The following is a 26,708-nucleotide window of genomic DNA, read 5'->3' on the forward strand; positions in this document are numbered from 1 at the left end:
GAGGAAAAAAAGTGAAAACATCTACATTTCCCTACTAATATTACTTCAAGATAAAATATTATCGGGGCACCTGAGTGGCTCAGTCGGTTAAGTGTCTGACTCTTGGTTTCAGCTCAGATCATGATCTCACAGTTCATGGGTTCGAGCCCCACATCGGGCTCCACACCACGGAGCCTGCTTGGGACTCTCTCACACTCTCATTCTCACTCTCTCTCTCTCTCTCTGCCTCTCCCCTGCTCTTGCTCACTCACTCTCTCTCTCTCTCTCTCAAAATATGTAAATAAACTTGAAAAAAAAAAAGAAGATAACATATTATCCCAACTAATCTCATGGGGAGTCATAGCCTTTATAATGAAAAGAGTATCTTTAAAAAATCAGTTACATTCCTTTTGATGGTTTCAGATCTGTTGTATTTCATGTGTTATTTCATGGATTTTGAAGCATATCTTTTCCCCTACATTTAAAAATCTTTCAAACTGAGATGGGTTTTACAACCAGTACCAACTTACTGAAGCTATCAGCCAGGCTGCAGTCATACCACAGTTTGTCATTGCCTGTGCGTGAACAAATTTGGTCATTGATGTTAATATTGCTGTTATAGCTTTGTCTAAATAGGATGAAGACAGTACATTCAATAAGGTAAAAGTCAAATTCAAAGTGAAGAGAATGTGTCATATTTTAATTGACACTGTTTTTTCTGTTAGTGGTATAATCAAAGGCATTTTCGATTCAGTGAAGTACCATTTTTCTTATAATTTATTTTCTTCTAGCTCTTCTTCTACACAATTGACAAGGAAGAGCAAATACATTCTGTACATAATTCATAAAGTCATGCTCATAAACTCATGAAAAGTCTCAAAGGCCTAACCTCCCATATATACTTGTTCTAGTCTGCTCTCTTTTCTATAGGACACCAGTAGCTAGAGAAGTAGTCAAAAAGGGCAAAGAAAAAAAACCTGGCAAACATTAGACATGTTGCAATTACTGGGGATGAGATGATGTAAGTAGTAGATATCAGCCAACCAGATAACAAATATCCCTGGGTGGACTGATCCATAAGGCTAAGATTCTCATCCTATATAATTTTTCCTTCTGAATTTATTTTATCTATGATAACTAAAATATTTTACTTATTTAATAGTGATGCCCACTTACTGCACAATAGTCACAGCATAGTATTTTAGAATTCAGGCTCTGAAGTCAGATTGCCTGGGTTCAAATCTTGACTCTACCTACCACTTGCTAGCTATGAGACCTTAGGCAAGTTACTAAACTTCTTGGTACTTAAGGTTATTTATGTAAAAAGTAAGGATAATAGCAGCAGCCTCAGAGTGTGGGGTTGTGGTGAAAATTAAGAGATAACACACATGAAGCACACACACTGATGCTTGGGCACACAGCACAGTGTAAAATAAATGCTGCCTATATAAAGATAATATTAGACTATAATTTTTAATTTTAGGTGATAGGAAAGTAAAGATGAAAAATAACTGCTTTGGTTTTAAAATGCCAAGTGTACATCAAAGTAAGACATTTACAGCTCATATTCTAACATGCAGTCAAGCATTACCCTTAAACACAAAAGGGAGTCTGATTAAACCACTCCTTCCTGCCTTGACAATGAGGGAAGGACCAGTTTCAAAACAGAGCTAAAAATGAGGCTAAAACATCTCCAACAGTGGGTCCAAGGAGGACACAAGTAATATCCTGGTTTTTGTCAGAAGGCTATAGGTAATCAAGTTTGAACACAGGTAATAAAGCATTAACTGTAAGTCTATACACATTAATAATAACATTTAAAAATCTGTCAAATACTTTCAGGAAGTAGCTGGATCTGAAATCAGGGCAATCACATGAATATTATTTGGGATGGCTACCAAACAAATGTAAATAAAATCTTACCTTGTCCTGTAACTATGACAGCTATTCCTTTTTCTAGTTCTTCAATACCTTTCTTATACCATTCCACAGCTTGCTCCTTTTGTCCTGCTTTAAAACAGAAATAATTATTTGTATATATACGAGGCATTACATACTAGAATATACTAAACATTTCCCAAATCATGCTGTTATTAGATGATATATGAAAAAGAGGACTGTGATCAAATAAATCTGAGGAATATTACTATATGACTTCTTGGTACCTTTAGCATCCTAATGTGTATACATTTCCCAAAGGGGAGGTATAGACATCAATATTTCTCAAAATTTTAGGGTTGAGTCCTTTGTTTATCATCTCATGGTATTGATGCTTGTAACCACTGAAATGCTGTACTATGGAAAGAAATTTTAATTAGGGAGAATTTATTTTAAATAATGGTATTGAAAATACATACAGTTAGAAAACATAAACCTGATTTCAATAATGGGGGAAAAAAGCACTATTTAATCAACCCAACTGTATTCAAATCGGATGTAATTTGTTCATTGTTGGGTGCCTCCTTTTTGGAGTTAGCTTTTATTTTAAAAATGACTGCATCATGAGAACTGATACATGAGATTACAAGTGTGGCATTTAGTAAATGTCTATTTTCTTTCAAACAAATGACTGGTTTACAACATTAATTCTTGATCCAAGTTAAGCCTAAAAAAGACCTAAAAATTCAGCATAATCAATATGTATCAATATGTATGTAGAATATTTCTATAAAGTGTATGTACGTAAAGTGGTAACAACCACATGCAAATCTCATTGTTTTTGAAAATTAATTTCTTAGTCTTTAGAATCTGAAAAGTGGCACAGAGATACAGTAAAGGTGGAAATCATCTATCAGAACTAAGTTTTTCTTTTTTTCCCAACTTATGTCCCCATTTAATCAAACAACAGTTCCCATGTCATTCCTTAATATTATCTGAAATTTCAAAGCCAGTAAAATATCATGACTCCCTTGATTAACAAAGATGAAGTAGTCTTACCAGAAGCACCACACACAACTAAGTAATGCTGTCCCCTTATGAATGTGTACCACCTACTCCTTCCATCATCCCCCAAATAAATCACTAACTAGATTCAGCCCCTGGGATGGGGTAATTTCTTACTAATTGTGGTGCCACTAGTATTTCACACAGCTTCTAGGCCAGAATAATGACACATGAAGAAATTATTAAGCATTTGTTATAAGGGTGGGTGGCTCAGTCGGTTAAGCATCCAACTCTTGGTTTAGGCTAAGGTCATGATCTCATCGTTCATAAGTTCGAGCCCCACATGGGTCTCCATGCTGACAACGTGGAACTGCTTGGAATTCTCTCTTTCTCCCTCTCTCTGTGCCCCTCCCCACTCACTCCCAAAATAAACTTAAAAAAAATAATTTCTTACATACCAATTCAATTCAAATTTCTTACCATCCAATTCAAATTATTTGGATGCTGACCTTCCTATTTTTTTAATAAAAAAACCTATTTACATGTACTTTTGGTTTTTTAATTTGAAAAAAAGGGAGGGAAATATAGAAAACAGTAAAATAGCATTTGCATTCTGAGTGGTGGGAAATGATAACAATGTCACATTTGCTTAAACATTTTTTCTCATAAATTACAATAATAGATACAAAAGAAGTTCCTTTTTTGTGCCTCTTCCCATTTCCAAGCTCCTTTCCTTTCTAGAAACCACTATAATATATTCAGTGAGTATCTTTCTAGTACATGTTTTTCTATTGTACCTATTTTATTTCTACCATTTAAAAATTTTACATCGCTTTTGAGTTCTATGTTGCCATATAGAGATCTACTTCATTCATTTGGAGTTCTATATAGTATTCTTTAAAAAAATTTTTTTTAATGTTTATTTATTCTTGAGAGAGAGAGACAGAGACAGAGCATAAGCAGGGGGAGGGTCAGAGTGAGAGAGGGACACAGAATCCGAAGCAGGCTCCAGGCTCTGAGCTGTCAGCACAGAGCCCGAAGTGGGGCTCAAACTCACAAGCTGTGAGATCATGACCTGAGCTGAAGTCAGATGCTCAAGCAACTGAGCCACCCAGGTGCCTCTCTATATAGTATCCTTTATCATCCTATAATTTATTCGACTATTTTTCTATTAAAATATATTTAGTTTATTTCCAGTGTCTCAGTATTTCAAATAATGCTGCAATAAACATGCTTGTACCTGTCCTTGTATGTATATGTGCCAATTTCTCTAGGGTATGTTTAAGGGGTAGAATTAATGAGTCATAGTTCAGTTCATTTCCATCCACCAGAAATCAACAAACTACTTTTTGAGAGTGCCTGCACCAATTTCCACTCCTAATAGCAGTGTATGACACTTACCACTAGCAACATCCAAATAAATGTTTTAAGGAGGCTGAGTATATTACTATCTGCAAATGAAATGACTGATTACAGATAAATTCACGTGCTCAATACTCAATTACCTAACATTTTTTGATACGAGGTAGTTGATTTGCTATATTAATTGAATCTCTAAGTCAGTATGATAGTAGAAAATGCATAAATAATTATTACAAGACTTATAAGTACAAGACTACTGGAGAAAGGATAGATATATAGGTCAGTAGAACAGAAGAGAAAGTCCAGAAATAGACCCACACACATAACATGGATTGACTTTGACAAAGATGACAAGGTAAGTCAATGAAGAAAGAACAGCCTATTCAAAAAATGATGCTAGAATAACAGCCCTCCATATAAAGAAGAAACCTTCATACAACATAGAAAAAATTAACTTGAAATGGATCACAGACCTAAATGTAAAACCTAAAACTACTTAATTGATAGAAGAAAACAGACAAAATTCTTTGTGATTGTGGCTTAGGCAGAGATTTAGAAGATAAAAATCACAAACCTTAAGAGAAAAAAACCTGATAAACTAGATTGCATTAAAATTAAAAGCTGGGGCACCAGGGTGGCTCAGTCAGTTAAGCGTCCAACTCTTTATCTCAGCTCAGGCCTTGATCTCACGGTTGTGAGTTCAAGTCCTATGCTGGACTCTGTGTGGAGCACGAAGCCTACTTTAAAAAAAAAAAAAAAAAATTAAAAGCTCCTGCTCCTTAAAAGACAGAGTTAGATAATGAAAACACAAGCCCCAAATTGAATGGGAGAAAATATTTGCAAACCACTGTGTCTAAAAAAAGACATGTAACCAGAATACATAAAGAACTCTTACAATGATAAAAAAAATTATCCTCATTAAAATATAGTAGGCAAAAGATCAAATAATGTATACTTTATCAAAGACAGACGTAACTCGCAAAGAAGCACAAGAAAAGATGTTTAACATTATTAGCTTTTAGGTAACTACAAATTAAAATCACAAGATCCCAGTAAGTACCTAATTTAGAATGGAAAACAATTCCAATACATCGACTATACCCCCCCAAAATGTTTTAAAGCACTTAAAATTATAAGACAAAATAAAAATGGACCTCACATATACTTGGAAGGGTGAATACAAAGTACAGCCACTTTGGGAGAAAGTCTGATAGCTTATGATATTAACATACACATGTTTACCACATGACCCAGCAATCCCTTCTTCTTTGTATTTACCCAAAGAAATGAAATGAAAACATTAAAGACCAGTACATGAATGCTTATAACAACAGCTTTATTCATAAGAGCTAAAAACTGGAAACAATCTAGATGTCCATCATTTAGTGAATGGATTAACAAAATGTGGTACATCCATATGTAGAATATTATCCAGCAGTAAAAAGGAACAAACTACTGGTAAATGTAGGAATGTGGATGAATCTCAAAAACATGCTAAACGAAAGAAGCTAGACACAAAAGGCTACAGACTGTATGAATCCATTTAAATGACACTCAGTGAAGACAAAACTATAGGGACAGATCAGATCTGTGACTACCAGGGGCTAATCGAAAGGCAAGGGGACTGATTACAAAGGGGCACAAAGTAGCTTTTGGAATGATAAAACATTCAGTATATGTTGTTGTTATGGTTACCCAACTCTTTGTAAATACTCACTTAACTACACACTCTTAAAAGGGTTCAATTTTACTGTATGTAAATTATACCTCAATAAATCTGACTCTTAAAAAGTGCAATACTCTCAACATTTATGTAGAAGTATATTCGTTGTGGCTTAGAATATTACACCTGAACTACAATCTTCATTACAAGATTAAAATACAAAAATTAGAAAAATATTTTTAAAACATCTGTTTAAAGGGATCAAAGAGTTTTCAAAACAGTGAAAAGTACCAAAATTTGTAAAGGCACCATTTCATATTCATTAGGATGAATTACTAAAATTACAAAAATTACTAAAATATAGAAAGGAAAAAAGCCAACAGAGGTGGGTCTAGCATTTGGAGCACTTTTCTACCTGAAGCAACTGCCAATTCTGAAAGCAAAAGTGGCCAAGAAACTAAGCAGAGCTTTCAGCAGACTCATAGAGCTAAATTGACAAAATGCAAATTCCAGGACATGTCCAGAAAAAACAGTGGCAAAACTTCCAAGATTTTGGTTGGGACCCTGCGTTACTGAAGAGTTAAGAACTAGACCAGCCTGCACAATGGCTAGAAACCATACTTAAATCACTTCACTACCTTTACCCTGAAAGTAAGGGAAACTACAGCCCTTACCGTCCACTGATCACCCTTTTGACTAAACTGTGGCAGAAAAACCAAAGCTTCCAATGGTCTCTAGCACAGAAAAGGCCCTCAATACAGTTCTTAGTTTCCTTTATACATTGTTCTTAACTCTATAAACCCAAGTAATACTCAAACTCAACCAACCAAACTGGACCAAGTCAAGAGAAGAGTGGGGCGGCAGAAACTTACATTCACTGTCGTAGTTGAAATTATTAGCTAATAATTTTAACTACAAGCAAACTACATAATCTATGGCAGCGACCCAAAGGTCAAATATTGTCAACTACCTGTTTTAGTACATAAAACTTTATTGGATCACACCTACTATATGAGAATTTTGAGTAGCTGTGACAACTTAAAATATTTACTAAATATTTACTAAATTCAACAACAAAAAATCAAACCCAACATAAAAACTGACAAAGGACATAAAAAGACATTTTCAAAGTAGATATAGAAATAACCAATAAGCAAATGAAAAAATGCTCAACATCAGAAATTAGGGAATGCAAATCAAAACCATGATGAGGCATTGTTTCACATCCATTAGGAAGACTATTATTTAAAAAACCCTGAAACTAACCAATGTGGAGAAATTAGAAACCCTTGCCCACTGGTAGTAGCAACATACAAATGGTACAACTGATGTGGAAAAGTCCCTCAAAAAATTAAACACAGAATTACCACATGATCCAGCAATTCTACTCCTACACAGATACTCAAAAATACCGAAATCAGGGAAGCAGATACCTGTATATTCACGTCCATAGTAGCATTATTCACAATAGATGGAAACAACCCAAATGTCCATCAAAAGACAAATAGTTAAACAAAATGTGGTGTGTGTGTGTGTGTGTGTGTGTGTGTGTGTGTGTGTGTATAATGGAATATTAGGCAGCCTTTAAAAGGAATGAAATCTAGGACGCCTGGGTGGCTCAGTCGGTTAAGAGTCCAACTCTTGATTTCAGCTCATGTCATGATGTAATGGTTCATGGGTTTGAGCCCCACTTCAGGTTCTGCACTGGCAATAGGGACCCTGCTTGGGATTCTTTCTCTCTCTCTCTCTCTCTCTCTCTCTCTCTCTCTCTCTCTCTCGTGCTCTCGCTCTCACTCTCTCTGCCCCTGCCCTGCTTGCTCTCGCTCTCTAAAATAAATAATTTAAAAAAAGGAATGAAATCTGATACATACTACAACATGGCTAATGAACCCTGAAAACATTATGTTAAGTGAGGCAAGTCAGACACACAAAAAATACCGTATGATTCCATTTACATAAGGTACCTGGAATAGGCAAATTCATACAAACAGAAAGGAGAACAGAAATTACCAGGGACGGAGGAAAGGGGAGAATGGAGAAGGGAATATAGGTGGAGAGTTATTATTTAATAGGTACAGAGTTTCTGTCTGGATTGATAAAAAGTTCTAGAAATGGATAGTAGTGATGGTTGCACAACACTGGGAATGTATTAAATGCCACTGAATTGTATACTTAAAATGATTAAAACAGCAAATTTTATGTTATCTATGCTTTACCACAATAAAAAAATTACTGGGGCACCTGGGTGCCTCAGTTGGTTAAGTGTCTGACTCCTGATTTCAGCTCAGGTCATGATCTCATGGTTCATTAGATTGAGCCCAGCATTAGCACAGAGCTTGCTTAGGATTCTCTCTCACCCTCTCTCTCTGCCTCTCCCCCCACCCCACCCCCTGCACGTGCACATTCTCTCAAAATGAATAAACTTAAAAAAAATTACTAAATGGCCTATTATAAGCAATTTGCTATCCCTTAGTATACAGCAATGAAAATGAACAAAACTGCTGCCATGTGCAACATCACAGAATAACTGACAAGCATTTATTGATTTCATTGTAAAGCTCAAGATGAGGAAAAACTGATCTATAGTGTTAGAGTTAGGATTTGTAGATACCTTCACAAAAGATGGGGAAAAGGAGCACGTGGAAGATGGAAGAAAGCATGACAAAGGCAGGCTTTTTGAAGTAATATTCTATTTTTTTTAATGTTTTTATTTATTTTTGAGAGAGAGAGAGAGAGCAAGTGGAAGAGGGGCAGAGAGAGAGAGAGAGAGAGAGAGAAGGAGACACAGAATCCGAAACAGGCTCCAGGCTCTGAGCTGTCAGCACAGAGCCCCACATGGGGCTTGAACCCATGAATCACGAGATCATGACCTGCACTGAAGTCAGACACTCAACTGACTGAGCTGCCCAGGTGCACCAGTAATATTCTATTTCTTAACCTGGTGGGGTTTCAGACTGCTATGTTCACTTTGAAAATTCATTAAGCAATAAAGTAATTGTGCACTTTATATATAAGTTAATCAAAGTTTACTTAAAAACTAAAGAACAGGAGAAGATCAGATATATTGATATGCAAAGAGAGTCCCAATACATTGAAAAGGTACAGATCAGTTTATTGTAACATTTGTTTCCTCTAATGAATACTTACATTTATATAAGTAAACAAAATCAGATAACTTATTAGCAATCATCTTCCCAAGGCTAAGATTACAGAGGATTTTCACTCCCTATATTTGTTCATTATTTTAATTTTTGAGTATGTGCTACCGTACAAGCAACAGAAATACTAACAACATCCGTCTTTAAATTTGAGGTAAGTCTAGGGGTACCTGGGTGGCTCAATCAGTTAAGGGGCTGACTCTTGATTTCTGCTCAGGTCACAATCTCATGATCTGTGAGATCGAGCCCCATGCTGGGTTCTGCATAATGGCATGGAGCATCCTTGGGATTCTGTCTCTGACTCTTCCCCACTTGTGCTCGCTCTCTCAAAATAAACAATTTTAATTTAAAAAATATAAATAAATAGAGGTAAATACAGTGGACTAAGTTATGAATTATCTACTTCATCTTTTTCATTCATATAGTAGTAGTACCCACACTGCCAGAGGGAGGGTCAAAACAAGAGTAGTTTGAGGTAGAGAAAGAGGATATGTGTTTGTAGTAAGTAAGAAGATGGGGACATAAGTCCTCGCTCATCATTTAAAAAATTTTTTTTACATGTTTATTTATTTTTGAGAGAAAGAGAGACAGCATGAATGGGGAAGGGGTAGAGAGAGAGGGAGACACAGGATCCAAAGCAGGCTCCATACTCTGAGCTGTCAGCATAGAGCCCGACGAGGGGCTCGAACTCACGAGCCGTGAGATCATGACCTGAGCCGAAGTCGGACGCTCAACTGACTGAGCCACTCAGGCACCCCATTGGTCATCATTTAATAGCTGCATGACTTTGGGAAAGTCAATCTCTCTGAGCTTTAGTCTCCTGACCTAAAAGCAAGATGACACTTTTTTACCTAACCGAGTTATGTCAAAAATCAAATGAAATAGGATATGTGACAGACAATACTTTAAATAATAAAGAAGCATGTAAACATTACTTTTACTATTTTTATTACACTTAGTACATTTGTTGGTTGACTAATTTAAATCCTTCTACTTCTGAACTGCACGCACAGTTGTACGTTCTTGAGTTTTCCTCATTTAAGTTATATAAAGCCACTGCTTTTACTTATTTAGTCCTTAGTATACGCCTACAAGAAATTCCAGGGAACAAATATATTCATTTTCCTACACAATTTTCTGCTAGCAACTTGCAAGTGTCACAATTGACAGAGTAACAAGTATCTTTAAAAATCCTACAATAGATTTTATTGTGTGCTAAACACTAAGAAACCACAGGGACCATGAAGCATCAGCAAATAGCCCCCAGATTAATTCTCTCATAGGTCACTATCACTGGAAAGGACACTTAATTTAAAAAAATTTTTTTAATGTCTATTTTTTGAAAGAGAGAGAGCACGTGCATATGCACGAGTAGGGGAGGAGTGGAGAGAGAGGGAGACACAGGATTCGAATCGGGCTCCAGGCTCTAAGCTGTCAGCACAGAGCCCAATGTGGGGCTCAAACTCATGAACCACAAGATCATGACCTGAGTTGAAGCTGGACGCTCAACCAACTGAGCCACCCAGGCGCCCCTGAAAAGGACACTTTCTACTGTGTTTTAATTCAGCAAGAAAGTCACACTTGCATTCACTTTCTAACTTCAAGGTTTATTTCTAAAGTAAAAACTTATTTTCCAGGGCGCCTGGGTAGCTCAGTCAGTTGAGGGTCCAACTTCGGCTCAGGTCATGATCTCACTGTTTGTGGGTTTGAGCCCCTGATCAGGCTCTGTGCTGACAACTCAGAACCTGGAGCCTCCTTCAGACTTTGTGTCCCCCGCTCTTTCTATCCCTCCCTGACTCATGTTCTGTCTTTCTCTCTCTCAAAAATAAAATAAACATTAAAAAAATATTTTTTAACTTATTTTCCCATTTAATTCCCATGTTTTGAATTAAAAAGTTTTGAATCCATGTAAAGAAATCATTTCGGTTTTGGACATTTTTTTTAAACCTTAAGAATGCCAATTAATTTATCTTTTTAAAAGTCTTTTGTATTTACTATGGGAGAATTTTCCAAATTCTCCACAAAAAGCTTGCATTACATTCATATATGAATACAGAAAGATTGGGGCGCCAGGGTGGCTCAGTCTGTTAAGTGTCTGACTCTTGACTTCAGCTCAGGTCATGTTCTCATGGTTCATGAGTTTGAGCCCTGAATCAGGCTCTACACTAACAGTGTGGAGCCTGATTGCGTGCTTGGGATTGTCTCTCTCCCTCTCTCTCTGCCCCGTCTTTGCTCACGTGCATGTGCGCATGCTCTTGCTCTCTCTCAAAATAAACTTTACCAAAATTTTAAAGTACAAAAACATTAATTTTATCTCTATTATAATAAGAAGCTAAGACACTAAGTGAGCTTAGGCAGAGACTTCCAACTTTTTTTCTGAACTAAGGGTCACAATTAGCAAAAAGATTTTTATATCACTCTTTAGATAATTCTCTTTCTTTCCCAAATGTAATTTACACTGCACTTGTGTCCTAGAAATGGTAATAGAAACTAGGTATGAAGGTTTAAAACAATGTTCTAACATAACCTCTAGGAGTTATAATTTAAGAGGATTGTTGAAATTAAAAACAGTAGTCCCATTTTCTGAGGACCAACTAGGTGCAAGCACTAAGTATTTTCCAAACATGGTCTCAATATAGTAAGTAACTTGCCCAAGATCTTAAATAGTCAGAATTCAAATGCCATTTTGGATATTAGGCGCTGCAATTAAAAAAAGGATAAAGTTAGACCCTCAAAGCTAAGGAAGAGGAAAGCAGTCCCTAACACCCAGGAGCTGGCCTAGTACTATCAGTATCAGCTCGGGTCTGGTGTAACCAGGAGTTGATCTGGCATTACACCTAGGTCTGGTGTTCTTTTGAACATAAACAATTTCATACAACATTAGCATCAGATAAGGCTACTCTATGATGGTGATGGATCAAGACAAACAGAAGACACAGACAAAACATGAACACTGTCCAAGCCATGAGACACCAAACACCCCCCTTTTCAGCCTAATGAGTGCTTCTCAACCAGTAACAGCTTGAGCCTTATTCTATTCTTCCCTCTTCCTAAATCACATTTAATCACACTTAATCATAGAATATCTCCACCTCCTCGTATCATCCAATCCAGAGTAAAACTCTACTTCCTTAAATCCTCCTCAAAATCACCCAATACAAGCCCAAATCCTGGAGTAAGTTATTTCCAACACCCTTTCCCCTAGGATGCCATGGTTTCCACAGCGCACGTTCTCCCTGCTTCAATGATAAATCGCACCTGTTCAATTACAGGCGTGTGTTCCTAGGGATGGTTGACTGAAAGACATTGACAAAACCCACTTAAAAACAAGTTACTTCTCTTCCTCTCTATTGTAGCATAAAGTATCGGTAGAAGAGCTGGAAAGATACATGAATAAGTTTAGAATGTCTATGCTCTACCTAGTTAGCTGTAAAACAAGTCTCCAAGATAATCATAGATTTTGCTATTTTTCTTTCTTCATTGACCAGAAAGAACAACTGCTGACATGTGAGTCTGCTCAAAGTTTTATTCTATAGGATATCTAGCATGAGCAGTTAATCCACAAAGAGAAAAAATAGGCTACATTAGAACATTAATAATTTCACGGGTATTATATAGGTCAAGGAGAATTGTAAGTCAAAAAAAGAGGAAACCATTAGAAAAACAGAGAATCCATACTTTGCTAGAAGTCAAAAGGCCAACTACTGGATTGGATGGAGCACGGGGAATATGATAGTAGAAAAAAGAGGTAGGAAAGGTTAGGGAAGATCCTTTGTCAATAATTTAATAATTTTAATAATTTAATAATTTAATATCCATTTACTGACTATTCCTCAACTATCATCTAGATGACTCATCTGGATAGATTCTTAGGAATCTAGTTACCAGGTGAGTTTTATAGGGTTTAACTACATTCTACATTAGGAAAAATATAAACTGCAATAAAAAAGATCTAAAAACACAGCAAGGGATACAGTTCCTAACAGTGGCTGCCTTTTTGTCTTTTTAGTGCAAATGCCACTAACTAGTCTTGAAGAGAAATGTGAAATGTTTATTGTGTATTTAATAAAAGATGATGTTATTCTTTTGGAAAAGGGTGATATTATGTGAATGTCGATCCATCAGAATAATTATTTCCTTGTTCTAATCATAGAAACTTCAGAGCATAATCATCAGGCCCAAGAAAATTGTCTGAAATCAGTCTTTTCAACATGGTGACTAGCAGGTTTTAAGGGTAAAAGAAAGCATACCAAATCTGACATTTATTTTCTCTATTCTCTATCTTTACCTTCTGAAAATACAGATAGGCAAGTATTTTGTGCGTGTTTTAAACAGTGTAAGGATGAATTATAGGGAATTACACAATTATACGACAATTTTTCAAAATTCTGCTTTAAATATAAACTGGGAATAAATATAAAAAGATTCTATTAGACAATTTCTGGCCTTGATGCCAGGTTCTTCAGCGCTACAATATCCTAAGAAACCAACTCTCTCTCTTTCATACAACGTACTGGGCCCTTACTGTCAGGTTCTACATACTCCAGGTAATCAAACCACACCTACAAAACCTGCACCACTACTTGCAGGAGTCATGCCAAACATGTTCGGTCATGTTCCGGTTAATCCAAAGACCCACTATGACAACCTCCTCCTTTCCCCCAAGTATTCCAAAGGGTCTAGTGCAAGCATTACAAAATAGAGAACCTGCCTAGTATAAAGCAGAAAGTACAATATTCTTAAGTTCACCTAAACTCTGTTCCTGGTTCTGCTAATGTGAGTTCACTCTTTAAATTTCAGTTTCTCCATACACATGATGAATATAAAAGGTTATCAGTTTTCCAAAGATGTTCAACAATTAAAAATATATCCACAAATTATTTAACTCCTTGACAAAAATGAGAGATATATAAAATGCATGAAAACACACACATCTTTTATTAATCACATAGCAAATGCCGTCTTATCTCACTGGAGAGGAAGTGAGTTTTTCTTAAGTAGCATCGAGAATGCAGAGCTATGCAAATGAATTAGTATCCAATAAATTCTTGCTTTAATGAATAGAACTCAACTATCCTTACATTAGGTAAACAGAATTTGCTGTGTTATTCTTCTCTGTTTAAAATAGTGTGGCTTCATACAAACTTAGGCATTCATGAAAATTCAGTATCAAAGCTGAGTATGCCAAAAGAATAAAACACAAAATAAGCAGTCACTATATAAACCACACGTATACACTACTTTATTAAAATAAGATTTAATTTGGCCTTTATTACTTCAAGGCATCAAATGTTTCAATTAATTAACGCCACTACAGTCTGAAATAGCGCACTTCACCTGCAGAAACAAAGTGGCTTTCAGCACATTTAGAAGCTAAATCAAGTTGCTAAGGGAATAGCAGTGCATCACATTACTAGCCCCTTGATGGTTTACCAGAGTTAGGAAACCTTTGATGACTGATTTAAAGACAATTCATTTTTGCTTTTTTTTTTTTTTTTTTTAAGTAGGCCTCATGCCCAGCACAGAGCCCAGTGTGGGGCTTGAACTCACGACCCCAAGACCAAGACCTGAGCCAAGATCAAGAGTCGGACACTTAACCAACGGAGCCACCCAGCAGCCTCAAAGGGTTCTATTTGTTCATATATACAGTATTTTGACACAGTGGGAAAGAGGGAGAATGAAATTCTTGTATTCTTCTATATTGTCAACGACAACTGAGAGATAAACAGGCTTCAAATGTGAACTCTTGCAACTACTGGATTAAGGCTCAAGTACAAAAAGTTTCAATATTCTGAAGAAAAAATAGGAGATAGAAGAGAACCATGACAATATAAACTTAGCTTTAACTCATTTTTAAAGGAAAATGAGTAATTTGTTTCAGTTTGAATTAGTTTTGGCATATAAGGCATCAGTGGCAGAACTCAAACTGAAGAGTTACCAAAGCCCATTCCGACATCTTTTAGAAACTAAAATAAAGCAAAAAACTTTGAATAGAAACATTATCGGTAGAATGAGGGTGATGTGGTCCATGGATTGCTGAAATATTTATACTTAAAAAATATTTCAGGAGGATTTAACTATAATAGATGCAGGCATACATATGATACTCTAAGATAAATTATAAGTATGAAACACAAAGTCTAAATTCTACTTCTGTCACTTATCCCTCACATGAAACTGATTTCTCTTTAAATCTAACAGCCTCAGATCTTTTTTTTTTTTTTTCATATCTAGGTTTTCCTTGCCCTCTCCTCTTATCCTACCTCCCTCCTAACTCCCATCACTCAGTGTTAAATAAAATATCCTTATATTTTCTGGCATTCTTTTCGTAAATACTACAATGAATCTACCTTTAAAGATCTTCCCTCTATTCTAAACCATCTTTTGACCTAGACTGGTAAGCTTCTGAAGACCCTACTGTAACCAGATAGTGCAATAAAACAGTGCTTCTCTAGGAAGAGACGATGGTACTCTTCATCCTCACCAAGGATCCTTGGATGTTCCTAAGTGGTGGTACAGCATAAAGCAGTTAACAAAAAACTTCCTTCCACAAACACATGGTATTTTTGTTCTTAAACAGAACTCCTTCCTATAACTCTTTTTTTTTAAATAAAGATTTTTTTTTAAAGCAATCTCTACACCCAACGGGGGGCTCAAACTCAGAACCCTGAGATCAAGAGCTGTGTGTTCCACCGACTGAGCCAGCGAGGTGTCCTTTCCTAGAACTCTCTTAACCTCCACTGTCCTAACAATCAAAAACCATGAATGCCTGTCCCTTTCCTTAAATCCAAAGGAAATAGGTTTCAACAAAACTGAAATTCTAGAACAGTTTCTGCAGCTGACAGTGGTGAAATATTGCAAATGAACAGCAGATTGTTTTTTTTTTTTTCCTTTCTAACTGACAATGTAAGTGAACACCTAATTGAGGTGGGATAGAAAAATGTTCTTTGGTAGTTACAGGAAAAAGAAGATCTCAGCGTACCAGAGGGAGAGATGAAAGGAGGGATTTTCAAAATGTTTTAAGACGTCTTCTAACTTCAGCTCTCATCTTCCATAAAAAAATTTTTTTCATTAGCAATCAGCATAGGTTTGAAATGCTTTAATCCTTTGGGACTCAGTTTGTTCATCTGTAAAATGCTGATACTAACAGTACTTTTAACTCACAGGGTAATTGTGAGGATTAAATAGGTAATACACACAAACCTAATAGTACAGTGCTTGGTGCACAGAACCACTTAAAAACGTTTTAAAAAATCTAAAGGATATAGATTTTGCTTTCATTCAAAGTGGGAAAGAGGGAGATGAAAAAAAAGATATACATCTTTGCTTCAAGTTTTATTATAAAACGAGCTATGTAAGTTTTTCCTGTTCATTTATTTAACATTTCAATTTAGAAACTTAGAGGCAACCTTGTTATACTGATTTACATAAAATCAAACAAGACACAAATTTCACGTTAAACTAGAAATTGATAGAAAAGCACTTGGGAGTCATTCTATTGATAAAATGCCTGTCCTGTAACTTCAAACAAAATGCCAATTTAGCTATAATCCGATGCAGCTGTTCCTTTCAAAATTAAGTCACCATTTGTTCTTTTTTTTTTTTTTTCTGACACTACAGTACCTTGCTTTCATTAAAAGCTTCTAACAAGGCACAGCTTCTCCGATACCAAAACCTTTTGGAAACCTGGCTCAGAGGAAGCCACACACTGTTTACAGTGCTAGAAAGGATCCGTGTGGTCACTCTAGGACAACTGTCACTGTCACTAGCACGTCCGGCTGTCTCAGGGACTTGGGTCATGTCGAAGTGAAGGGGAAGGCTGGTGTCTGAAACAAAGTCGACAGCTAGGGTGGCTGAATGGGGGGAGGTTTAACTGTGAACAGGACGAGGGTCTGACCGCGGTGAAGCCGTCTGGTGGGGTGGATCAATTCCGAAGGTGCACTGCCCACTCCCAGAGCAAAGGGACGCAGGTGTTGCCATCCCTCGGCAACCCCACCGCTTTCTTCCTGGCGCCGCCTCCCCCCCTCCCCTCAGCCCCCTAGTTACCTTTCTCGTCCTCATCGATGCGCAGGGCAACGGAGATGTACTCGAAGGCCTGTTTGTGGAAGGCTCGGACGCGCTCGGCCTCCCCGCCCGGCACTGGTGCCGGGGGCGAGGCCGAGGCCGGCGCTGGCGCGGCCCGGGAGCTCCTCTTGGCAGCCATGAGGGCGCGGGAGAAGCGCTGGCAGAGCCACACGAAGAGGAGCCCCAGGTGGAAGGCGACGAACCGCAGCAGCGCGAAGCCTATGAACAGCGGGTAGGAGAAGTAGTACAGGTTCCGCTTATGCTGCGACTCGGGCGGGGGGGCCGGCCTGGGGGCGGGACGGGCGGGGGTCAGGCAGGGGGGCGGAGGCCTGGGAGGCACCGGGCTGCTGCCGCCGCCGGAGCCTTTCTTCTTCCCTCGTCCACCCGGAGAATTCATTCACAGCTCCCACTGCCGCCGCCGCCATAACCCGCCTCCCGCAGACCGACGGCGACCAAGCGACGGCGGCGGCCACTGGGACGGCGAGGGCCACAGACGCCCGCGCGCCCGCCGGTCCCAGGAGCTCGGCACCTCCACGCGCTGCTCGCAGGCTCCGCCCCTTTCTCCGCGCTCGGCCAAGAGCACAACCCCTTTCCTCCTCCAGCGGTCGGTAACTCCTGCCCCTCCCTCTCGGTGTCCTCTCAGCCTCCTGGTAGCTCCGAGCGGTGACCGCGCACGCGCACGCACACCCATGTCTTTCTCCGGCGCGCGCGCGCACGCCGCCGTCTTTGTTGACCCGAGCTCCTACTGCGCGTGTGCAGTTCCCGCCCTTTGGGCCCTTCCCAGCGGGACTACTGTTCCCAAGGTACAGTTCGGCTACGTTGTCCTCAGGGACTGGTCGCTCTACTGACAACGCTGTCCCCGGCAACTGCTTAGCAGGGAACCTTGGTCATCAACTCCTCAACGCAGCGGGTACAGCTGCGGCTTGGGGTCGTTCTGCTAGTTCGCAGGGCTCCTATCTCGCACTGTCATCGTTTTCTTATATTTCTTTCAGCATTTTCTGCCAGTCTTCCGCAAGGGATGGTTCACCTGTGTTCCATCTCAAAAGTAATGGGTACCATGAAAACACTCTCAGTGTCCATCTATAGGAAAATGATTAAATGAATTTTGGAATACCTATATGTAATTCCGTGGACCATTTAAAAAGAATGAGGTGGACCTATATGTACTGATAAAGGAAGGTGTCCAGGATATATTGTTAAGTGAAAATAGGAAATTACCGATCGGTGTGGTATGATTCTATTTTGTATTAAAAAGAAAAAAAAAAAGTAAGGGTACCAATCTGGGAATTATTATCTGAGAAAGAAGCAATTGTAGAGACGTAGAAACTCAAGGTCACCGGAAACAAAAATGTTAGCTCACTGGAATGAAGTGAACGATTCTAGAGGTTTAATTAGTATGTGTTTAGGTGTCTATTTTGAAGAATTAATTCGTTTGAATAGGGACATTCCTAGGTTTTGCACAGTAATCACCCCACAGCTTACTGAAGAGTCCAGACTGGGCCTTTTTTTTTTTTTTTTTTTTTTTTTTTTTAATCTACTGGATGTCCCTTCCTTTGGGGAACTACCTACCCACTTCTGCTGCCTGTATTCCAATGAGCTGCAAGCACTGAACCCAACCTCCCAGATCACAGAAGTGGAAACATGAGGTTAATATACTCTCCTAGAAACTGAAATCTTGGATGGACACACTGGGATAAAAGATAGTAGGAACTGAGTTCCTCTAAAGAGCTAGTCTATCAGTTCATCTCATTGAGATCCCCAGAGCTGCCAGTCTCCTGGACTGGTCACTTGATAGTGTAACCTATCCAATAAACTATTCAGCCTGTATCTCTATTTCTCTCTCTCCCCTTCTCCATCTATCTCTCTTTTGTTTCCTCTCTTTTTCTTTTTACTTGGGTTAGCCATAGTTGTTTCTTGTTGCCTAAAATTAAGGAATCCTAACTGATAAAGTCCCCATTGTTGACAGAGTGAGGTTTATAAATGCTTCATGCCAGCTTCCAAGAATCTCCGTATTCTGGCCAAAATTTTGTCTAATTTTTTCCCACCACTACCTCCCTACAAACATAGGTTATTGCAAAAATGACTTACCCCCTGTTTCGCTCCAACTGCTCCCCACCCTTTTGCCTGCCTCTGTGCTTCTGCCAATTCCTCATTCTGAAATGTCCTTTCCTTCATATTTGATTAATTTCCATTCCTGACTTTTCTCTTTTGAACACCATAGTACTTTTGTTGTAATGTGAAATCCCTTATATTTATACATATATCATGCAAAGAAGATATGTGTAACTTATATGTACAAAGAAAAATAATGAAACAAACAGCATCCAGTTTAAGAAAAACTAATGTGACCTGTTCCTTGAAGCACTTTGTGAGCCCCTCCCTAATCTCAATCTCCCCCTTTCGAGGAAGCTGCTGTCCAAAATTTTGTATTCATTGTTCCTTTGCCTTTCATTTTAGTTTTGCAATGTCTGTATGTATTTCTATACCATATATTGTATAGTTTTGCCTGGTTTTGACCTTATACAAATGCAACCATACGACATGTATTCTTAATTAGCAGTTTTCTGCTCAATAGTTAAGTGTTTGTGATAACTCCTTGTTGATTTGTATAGGTATAGTACATTTATTTTCACTGCTATGTGGTTTTCCACTATATGAATTTACAACAATTTATTTTACCATTCAACTGTTGATGGTGCCAGTTTTGTTTTTGTTTTTCCTTAAACAACTTTTTAACTTGCCAAGACATGGCATATGGTAGAGTGGATCTGGAGTCAGATTGGTTGCATTTAAATCCCTGCTCCACCACTTTCTATGATCTTGGACTAGTGAGTGACTCAGCTTTCACATCTATTACATAATAGCAGATTAGTGCCTGGAATGAAGTTGCTGCTTGATAAGTTGTTGAATGAAGAATGGTTCTCTCACATCTACACATATACTATAATCCACTAAAATGAATTACTAGCAAGTTTCCAAACTTTCATTGCTCTTTCCTAGGACCACAGTTATCCTTGTGTCATTTTTCTTTCCCTTAGAATTGCTTCTCCTCCTACTTCCACTGTCAAAATCTCTCATGGCTTAACCATAATGTTATCTTCTTTTCTTAAATATTTACTTATTTTGAGGAGGGAGGTGCAGAGAGAGAGGGAGAGACTGAGTCCCAAGCAGGTTCCATGCTATCAGCACAGAGCCCCACTTGGGACTTGATCCCACAAACCATGAGATCATGACCTGAGCTGAAACCAAGAGTCAAATGCTTAACCGACTGCGCCACCCAGGCACCCCTGTAATGTTATCTTGTCAATAAATCCTTCCCTTATCACCTGCAGCAGAAATGATTCTATTTTTTAATTCTTATGACAATTTGGTTGTGTTACTCTATGACTCTTCTAATATATTGCCTTGTGTGATGGTTATTTAAATGCTTTGTCACCTCCTGGTATAGATGATAAACTTATTTAAAGGCAGTGGCCAAACCTTACCCATTTTGGCTTACTTTCTGCACCTAGCCTGATGCTTGCTTATAGTACTCACTTAATAAATACCAACAATTTGAGGGGCACCTGCGTGGCTCAGTCAGACTTCAGCTCAGGTCATGATCTCACGGTTCGTGGGTTTGAGCCCCACATCAGGCTCTGCACTGACAGCTCGGAGCCTGGAGCTTGCTTCCAATTCTGTGTCTTCTGCTCTCTCTCTGTCTCTCCCCTGCTTGTGCACACTCTCTCTGTCTCTCAATAAACATTTTTTAAAAATTAAAAAAAATCAATAATTCAGAAAACAATTCAAACAGGTAATTGTTGTAAATATCTGTTGCTGTGTAATAAACCACTCCAAAAATTTACTGGCTTAAGATTACAGCCATTTATTTACTCATGATTTTGTGGATGAGCAATTTGGGCTGAGTTTAGCAGGCAATTCTTCTTTTGGCCTTGCCTTGCCTGAGGTCATTCATGTAGATGTTAGTCATCTGATGGCTTGATTGAGCCTGGGTGGCCTAACTATCCTCACTCATGTGCCCAAATGGCAGTGGTAGCTGTTGGCTCGGGTATGTGTCTCCAGCAGTATATTCCAGACTTGTTTACATAGCATCTGACTTCAAGAGAGCATGTGTGGAGGGGCGCCTGGGTGACTCAGTCGGTTAAGCGTCCTAAGCTCAGGTCGTGATCCCACGGCTTGTGGGTTAGTGCCCAGCAGCATCGGGCTCTGTGTTGACAGCTCAGGGCCTAGAGCCTGCTTCGGATTCTGTGTCTCCCTCTCTCTCTGCCCCTCCCCTGTGTGTGCTCTCTTTCTCTCTTGAAAATAAATAAATGTTTAAAAAATTAAAAAAAAAATTTTAAAGAGAGTATGAGTGGAAGTGCAAGTTCTCTTAAAGCCTAAACCCCACAGCTGCACATTGTCATTTCTGCTGCATTCTGTCATCAAAGCAAATTGCAAGTCCAACTCCAAAGCCAGAAATGGGAGAATAAATTCTACACTTGATGGAGGAGTGACAAATTCACACTGCTAAGGGGGAATTTCTATATGGAATTATTGTGGCCATCTTTGCAAATAATCTACCCTAGTGATTATGTGTAAAATTTCCTTTTATCTCAAGTTAAAATTTCAGCTTAAACTGTAGATGGATTACTCATCTAAGAAAGCATTTCCCAATCATTTTGCTGAATCACAAAAACCTTCTTAGTTTTAATCGTGAGGTAAATTAACACAATTTTAGGGTAACAGGAACAATAAGATGATGACTAGTACTACTGCTAATATTTATTGACTCCATATTCTGGGCTAAGCAGCTTAACTTATACTGTCTCATTCAACCATTACTATTTGAGGTAAGCATTGCTGTCTACATCTTTAAAAACAAGGAACCTGAAGCTCTAAAAGTCTGTTACTTGCCCAAACATCACATATTAAAGATACATAGTACTGCAGGGAGTTAAGGAAAATGTTTTTACATAGTCTGTTTATATATTATTAATTATGAAATAAATATATCTTTGGCCCCTAGAGCAGGAGTGATCTTTTTTTTTTCCTTGGCGTCCAGGTGTTAAGTCTCTGGCCTCTGGCCTCCCACTTGCTAGGTCTCTGCTATTCACTTGTGCTTAATATAGACTGTGTCAATATACCTTTGCCAATTTTTTGTATGGTAAAAATATGGGATTGAGAGTCAGAAAGACAGGTTTGGTGTTCTGATTCTGGCAGTCATTAGCTGTGTAATGTAGAACATGTTCTTTAAGTAGTTCCTCTGTAAAATGAGTGGAATAAGAATGAAATTACAAAATGAAAGAATTCACTTAAAGCCTTCAGCATAATATCTACGATATAAGAGGTATCAATAAATTTTCTGTCTTTTACACCTACAGTGCTGTTCCAGAAATCAGACTTACCTGGGATCTCAATTTTTAGTAAACTCTACACATCTTCTGCCTCTTGGAATTATACCCCAGTCAAATCCATTTTCTGAATTGACATCTTCCTAAATTTGTTTCAAGAAGAACAGTGCCTGGTTGTTATCCTGGCCTTATAGTCTGCCTGGACTGAAGATCCTAACCTTTTCATTTAACCTACAGTGGGACAGCCTCCCAGTTTGCAGATGGTAAGGACTTGCAGGACACTTAATCTTAAATGGAATCTGGGCCAGTTTCACCAGGACAAAAAGGAGGAGCTGAGTACTGTGCTAACTAATCCAGGACATTTGGTCATTTTATCACTTTAACCCATTAACTTATTTACAAAGTGATTATCACCAGATAGTTTTTTTTGTTTGTTTTTTTGGGGGGGGGGGGTTTGGCTATTTTAGCTCTACTTCTAAGGAACTCCTCAAACCTTCAGCTTAAGAGACACTGGATTATCAGAAGTAGGGTCCAATGACAGATATTAAGGACCACTTTTCAGAAAACTTAAGAGAGAAACAAAACAGTAACAGTAACAGTTGGGGGATTATTATCCAATAGCTGTGTTAAGCAAAAACCTAATTGTGGGCAATTAATCATTTCTCTGTATTGAGTCCACATTGTGATGCATTTTATTCATTTACTTGTTCAACAAATAGATATTAAGCTCTGACAGCATGCCAGGCAATGAGTAAGGTACCAAGATTATAGGAGGGGGTAAAATCAGATTTATTATCTGATACAGTATCTAAAAAACTCAAGTAGCAACTAGCAACAGTGATGAAACATATACAGGAGTTCCAGGTGTGGTTGTGGTATTCAAAAATGTATGTATGGTATGAACAATGAAATTTATGAGAAATCAGAGTAGCATCCCCTTATGAAACAGGGCTGCTGTTAATCAGCCCCAGCTGATTTTTGCTTTTCGAGAATATGTGCTGTACTGGGGCACCTGGGTGGCTCAGTTGGTTAAGCGTCCAACTTCAGCTCAGGTCATGATCTCCTGGTTCATGAGTTCGAGCTTTGAGTAGGGCTCTGTGCTGACAGCTTGGAACCTGGAGCCTACTTCAGATTCTGTGTCTTCTCTCTCTCTGCCCCTCCTTTACTCATACTCTGTCTCTCTTTCTCTCTCAAAAATAAATACACATTTAAAAAAACTTAAAAAAAAAGAATATTGGTGTACTGTTGCCAGATTTTTAAAACATCTCAAGAGAAATGAGAATTCTCAATTTTTATGTGAAATCTATAGCTGAGGAGATATGGGCTCAAAATTTAAAAACAAACAAACCAAAACAAAACTGAGACACCAGTTTGAGATTCTCTGTTTCACAGAGGATTTGTTCTTAGTGAAAGCGTGAGTGAGCTCATGGTTTTGAAATAGTAGTAGGTGTAAGAGTACAAATTGTTACCTAACCTGCTCAACGTGAGTTTTCAAACTGTGATGATGTGTAACCATAAGCAGAGGTAGCTAATACAGAATTTTAAATGAATGCCCTGAAATGGCCATCTAGATTATGAGAGAGTACATTCAATCATCACTTGGAGTACTTGGTTATAGTAATACACTCTTACATTTCTGTATTTATGGTGGGCAGGGCATGTTTAGCACACATGAAAAGCAGGGTAATGGGAACTGTTAGCACCAGGTGAGTGTTGGGGCACGCCAACGGAATTGTCTGTTTTCAAACCAACAGCAGTGGGTTCAGGAAGCCTTCTTTATCCTTGAGATCTTCTTCTCCACTTTGTCAGGTTAACTCATATCCTATATTCTGGTAAAGATACCTAAGTTTCTCCATTTACTCTCCTCATTACTGTTTCAGTTTGTATTCTGTCTTCCTGCTCCTCCCAGCTTTGCTTAAACACTGATTCTTTGTTAATACTGCTCCAAAGACATATATCTCAACCTCATCTGAGCTTCTTCAGAATTCATTTTCTATATCATTTATCTTAACCTTTAGTCAGCTATTATCTTATATTGTCATCTAAATGTATCATGTATATGTATATATATCTAATACAAATTAACTAGAATACAAATTTATGAGGGCAGGCACTGCAATTTATATTTATCTTAAATTCCCTGAGAGTTTGAGATCCCCAATATCACCTCCTGATTTGTTAGAAGGACTCATAGAACTCAGGATTTAGTCATACTTACAGCTATGATTTACTTTTGAGAAGTTTTTTAATGTTTATTTATTTTTGAGAGAGAGAGAGCAAGAGAGAGAGACAGGGTGTGAGCTGGGAAGGAGCAGAGAAAGAGGGAGACACAGAATCCAAAGCAGACCCCAGATCCTGAGCTGTCAGCACAGAGCCCAATGTGGGGCTCAAACCCATGAACTGCGAGATCATGACCTGAGCCGAAGTCAGACCCTTAACCAACTGAGCCACCCAAGCGCCCCTACAGCTATGATTTATTAAAGCATAAGGATGCACAGCAAAATCAGCAAAGGGAAGAAGGCAGGTGGGGCAAAGTCTGTAGAAAACTAGGTGCCAGCTTCCAAGAGTCTTCTCTCAGTAGAGTCACACAAGACACACTTAATTCCTCCAGCAATGAGTTCTGACAACAATATTGTACACCATGACAGTCATCGGAAACTCAGCGCTTGGGTTTTACTAGGCACCCACTGACCAAGGTGTACCAAAATTCCAGACTTCTAGAAGGAAAGCTAGTGCTTAAAAGAAACTATAGTGTTTGCACAAACAATTTAAGTCACTCTAATCATTTAGGGAAAGTTTTGTATTTGTGTGGGGAACTGTTTATCATTCAAATTCTCAGATACCAGGCTTTCTGCTTTGCACAAATATATACATGCAAAACCAGATTCTTAACTATACATTTTCCTACAACATACATTGTTTTTCACATAAAATTGTGTAACAAATGTTTTTTTATGCCAGCATCTGTAGATCTGTCTCAATCTTTTCAATGGTTACACAGTAGCCCATTGTATTGAGATATCTTAATTTAACCTACTCCCAATCTTTTCCTGCTAAAAACTATGGTACAATAAATATCTTTCTATTTGTGAATTTTTGTATTCATATGGGATAAAGTCCTTCACAGAGAAATGCTGTGTTATAGTGAAAATTCTGTTTCAGTTTATCCCTTTTATGGTAAGCTCATGTTGAAATTGAACTCTTTACATAATATGCAGTAGTGAATGTTTTTTGACTGACTAGCCAGCATCCAATCCCTTTCTTTCCCCTTCCTACCCATTCTAAGATTTTCTCTTGTAGAACCAACCCTCTTCCATTGTACCATGTTCATACAATTCTGGTGGGATCAACTACTACCAGGAATGGGCATTAATTCAGGTTAGCACATCACATCCACATTATCAAAATAACTGGTTCAAGACGGATAGATTAAAGGAAAGTTCAGGTTTTTGGTACATGGGTAAACCTAAGAGAAGTAATGCTTTCTGTCTTTGAATATAAAAAAGAAAGCAAGCTGTCCTGAGTACTTGTAGCAACGATATCTTGATCATGAGAAATCAGCCTGAGAATGAAGGTGATATATAGAAGAGATGAAGGTGAGAAACTTGTAGATAAACAGTATAAAATCTAAGCCTGGAGGCACCTGGCTGGTTCAGTTGTAGGAGCCTGCGACTCTTGATCTCAGAGTCATTAGGAGAGCCCCATCTTGGGAGTGGAGATTTCTTAAACAAAATACTTAAAAGCTATGACGAGGGTGCCTGGATGGCTCAGCTGGTTAAGCAGTCCGATTTGGGCTCAGGTCATAATCTCGTGGGGTTTGTGAGTTCGAGCCGTATGTGGGCCTCTGTGCTGACAGCTTGAAGCTTGGAGCCTGCTTCAGGTTCTGTGTCTCCCTCTCTCTCTGTCCCTCCCTGGCTTGCACTCTCTCTCTCAAAAATAAAAAAATAAACATAAAAAAATTTACAAGCCATGAATAGAGTGTGTTAGCTACCCACCTTATTACCACTGGAATTTTCAGTTGTTACTCAAAAAGTCTTGCTTGTTGTTTAACAAACTGGAGTTGTGATTTGTTACTGGAATACCAAAGTATACTAATACATTTGTCCTCTATTTATGCATAGCTAGGAGCACCACTTTTGGAGTTAGGTAGATCTGGGTTAAAATTTCAACTAGCCATGTAAGTTATGTAACTTTATATGACATTTTCTGAATCAATTTTATTATTTTATGGGGATAATTGTATTTACTTTATAAGGGATTAGAATATTA

General features: G+C 38.3%; 1 protein-coding gene across 4 annotated transcripts in view; it reads right to left on the bottom strand.

Moving 5' to 3' along the window:
• SPAST (spastin) overlaps positions 1-17,743 on the bottom strand; it is a 51,316-nt gene extending 33,573 nt beyond the window's left edge. Inside the window, exons 1-2 of one of the 4 annotated variants that reach the window (XM_027033505.2) lie at positions 17,092-17,743; positions 1,903-1,986 (exon numbers count right to left, since the gene is read on the bottom strand). In XM_027033505.2, coding sequence (XP_026889306.1) covers positions 1,903-1,986; positions 17,092-17,506 — 499 coding nt within the window. In that variant the 5' untranslated portion in view covers positions 17,507-17,743. Of the gene's footprint in view, positions 1-1,902; positions 1,990-17,091 lie in introns of all 4 variants that reach the window. The other 3 variants (XM_027033504.2, XM_027033503.2, XM_027033502.2) reach the window with 3 other exon arrangements.
• Between the last annotated feature and the right edge of the window lie 8,965 nt (positions 17,744-26,708).

The sequence above is a fragment of the Acinonyx jubatus genome, chromosome A3 (assembly GCF_027475565.1).
Source record: "Acinonyx jubatus isolate Ajub_Pintada_27869175 chromosome A3, VMU_Ajub_asm_v1.0, whole genome shotgun sequence".
Classification (NCBI taxonomy): Eukaryota; Metazoa; Chordata; class Mammalia; order Carnivora; family Felidae; genus Acinonyx; species Acinonyx jubatus.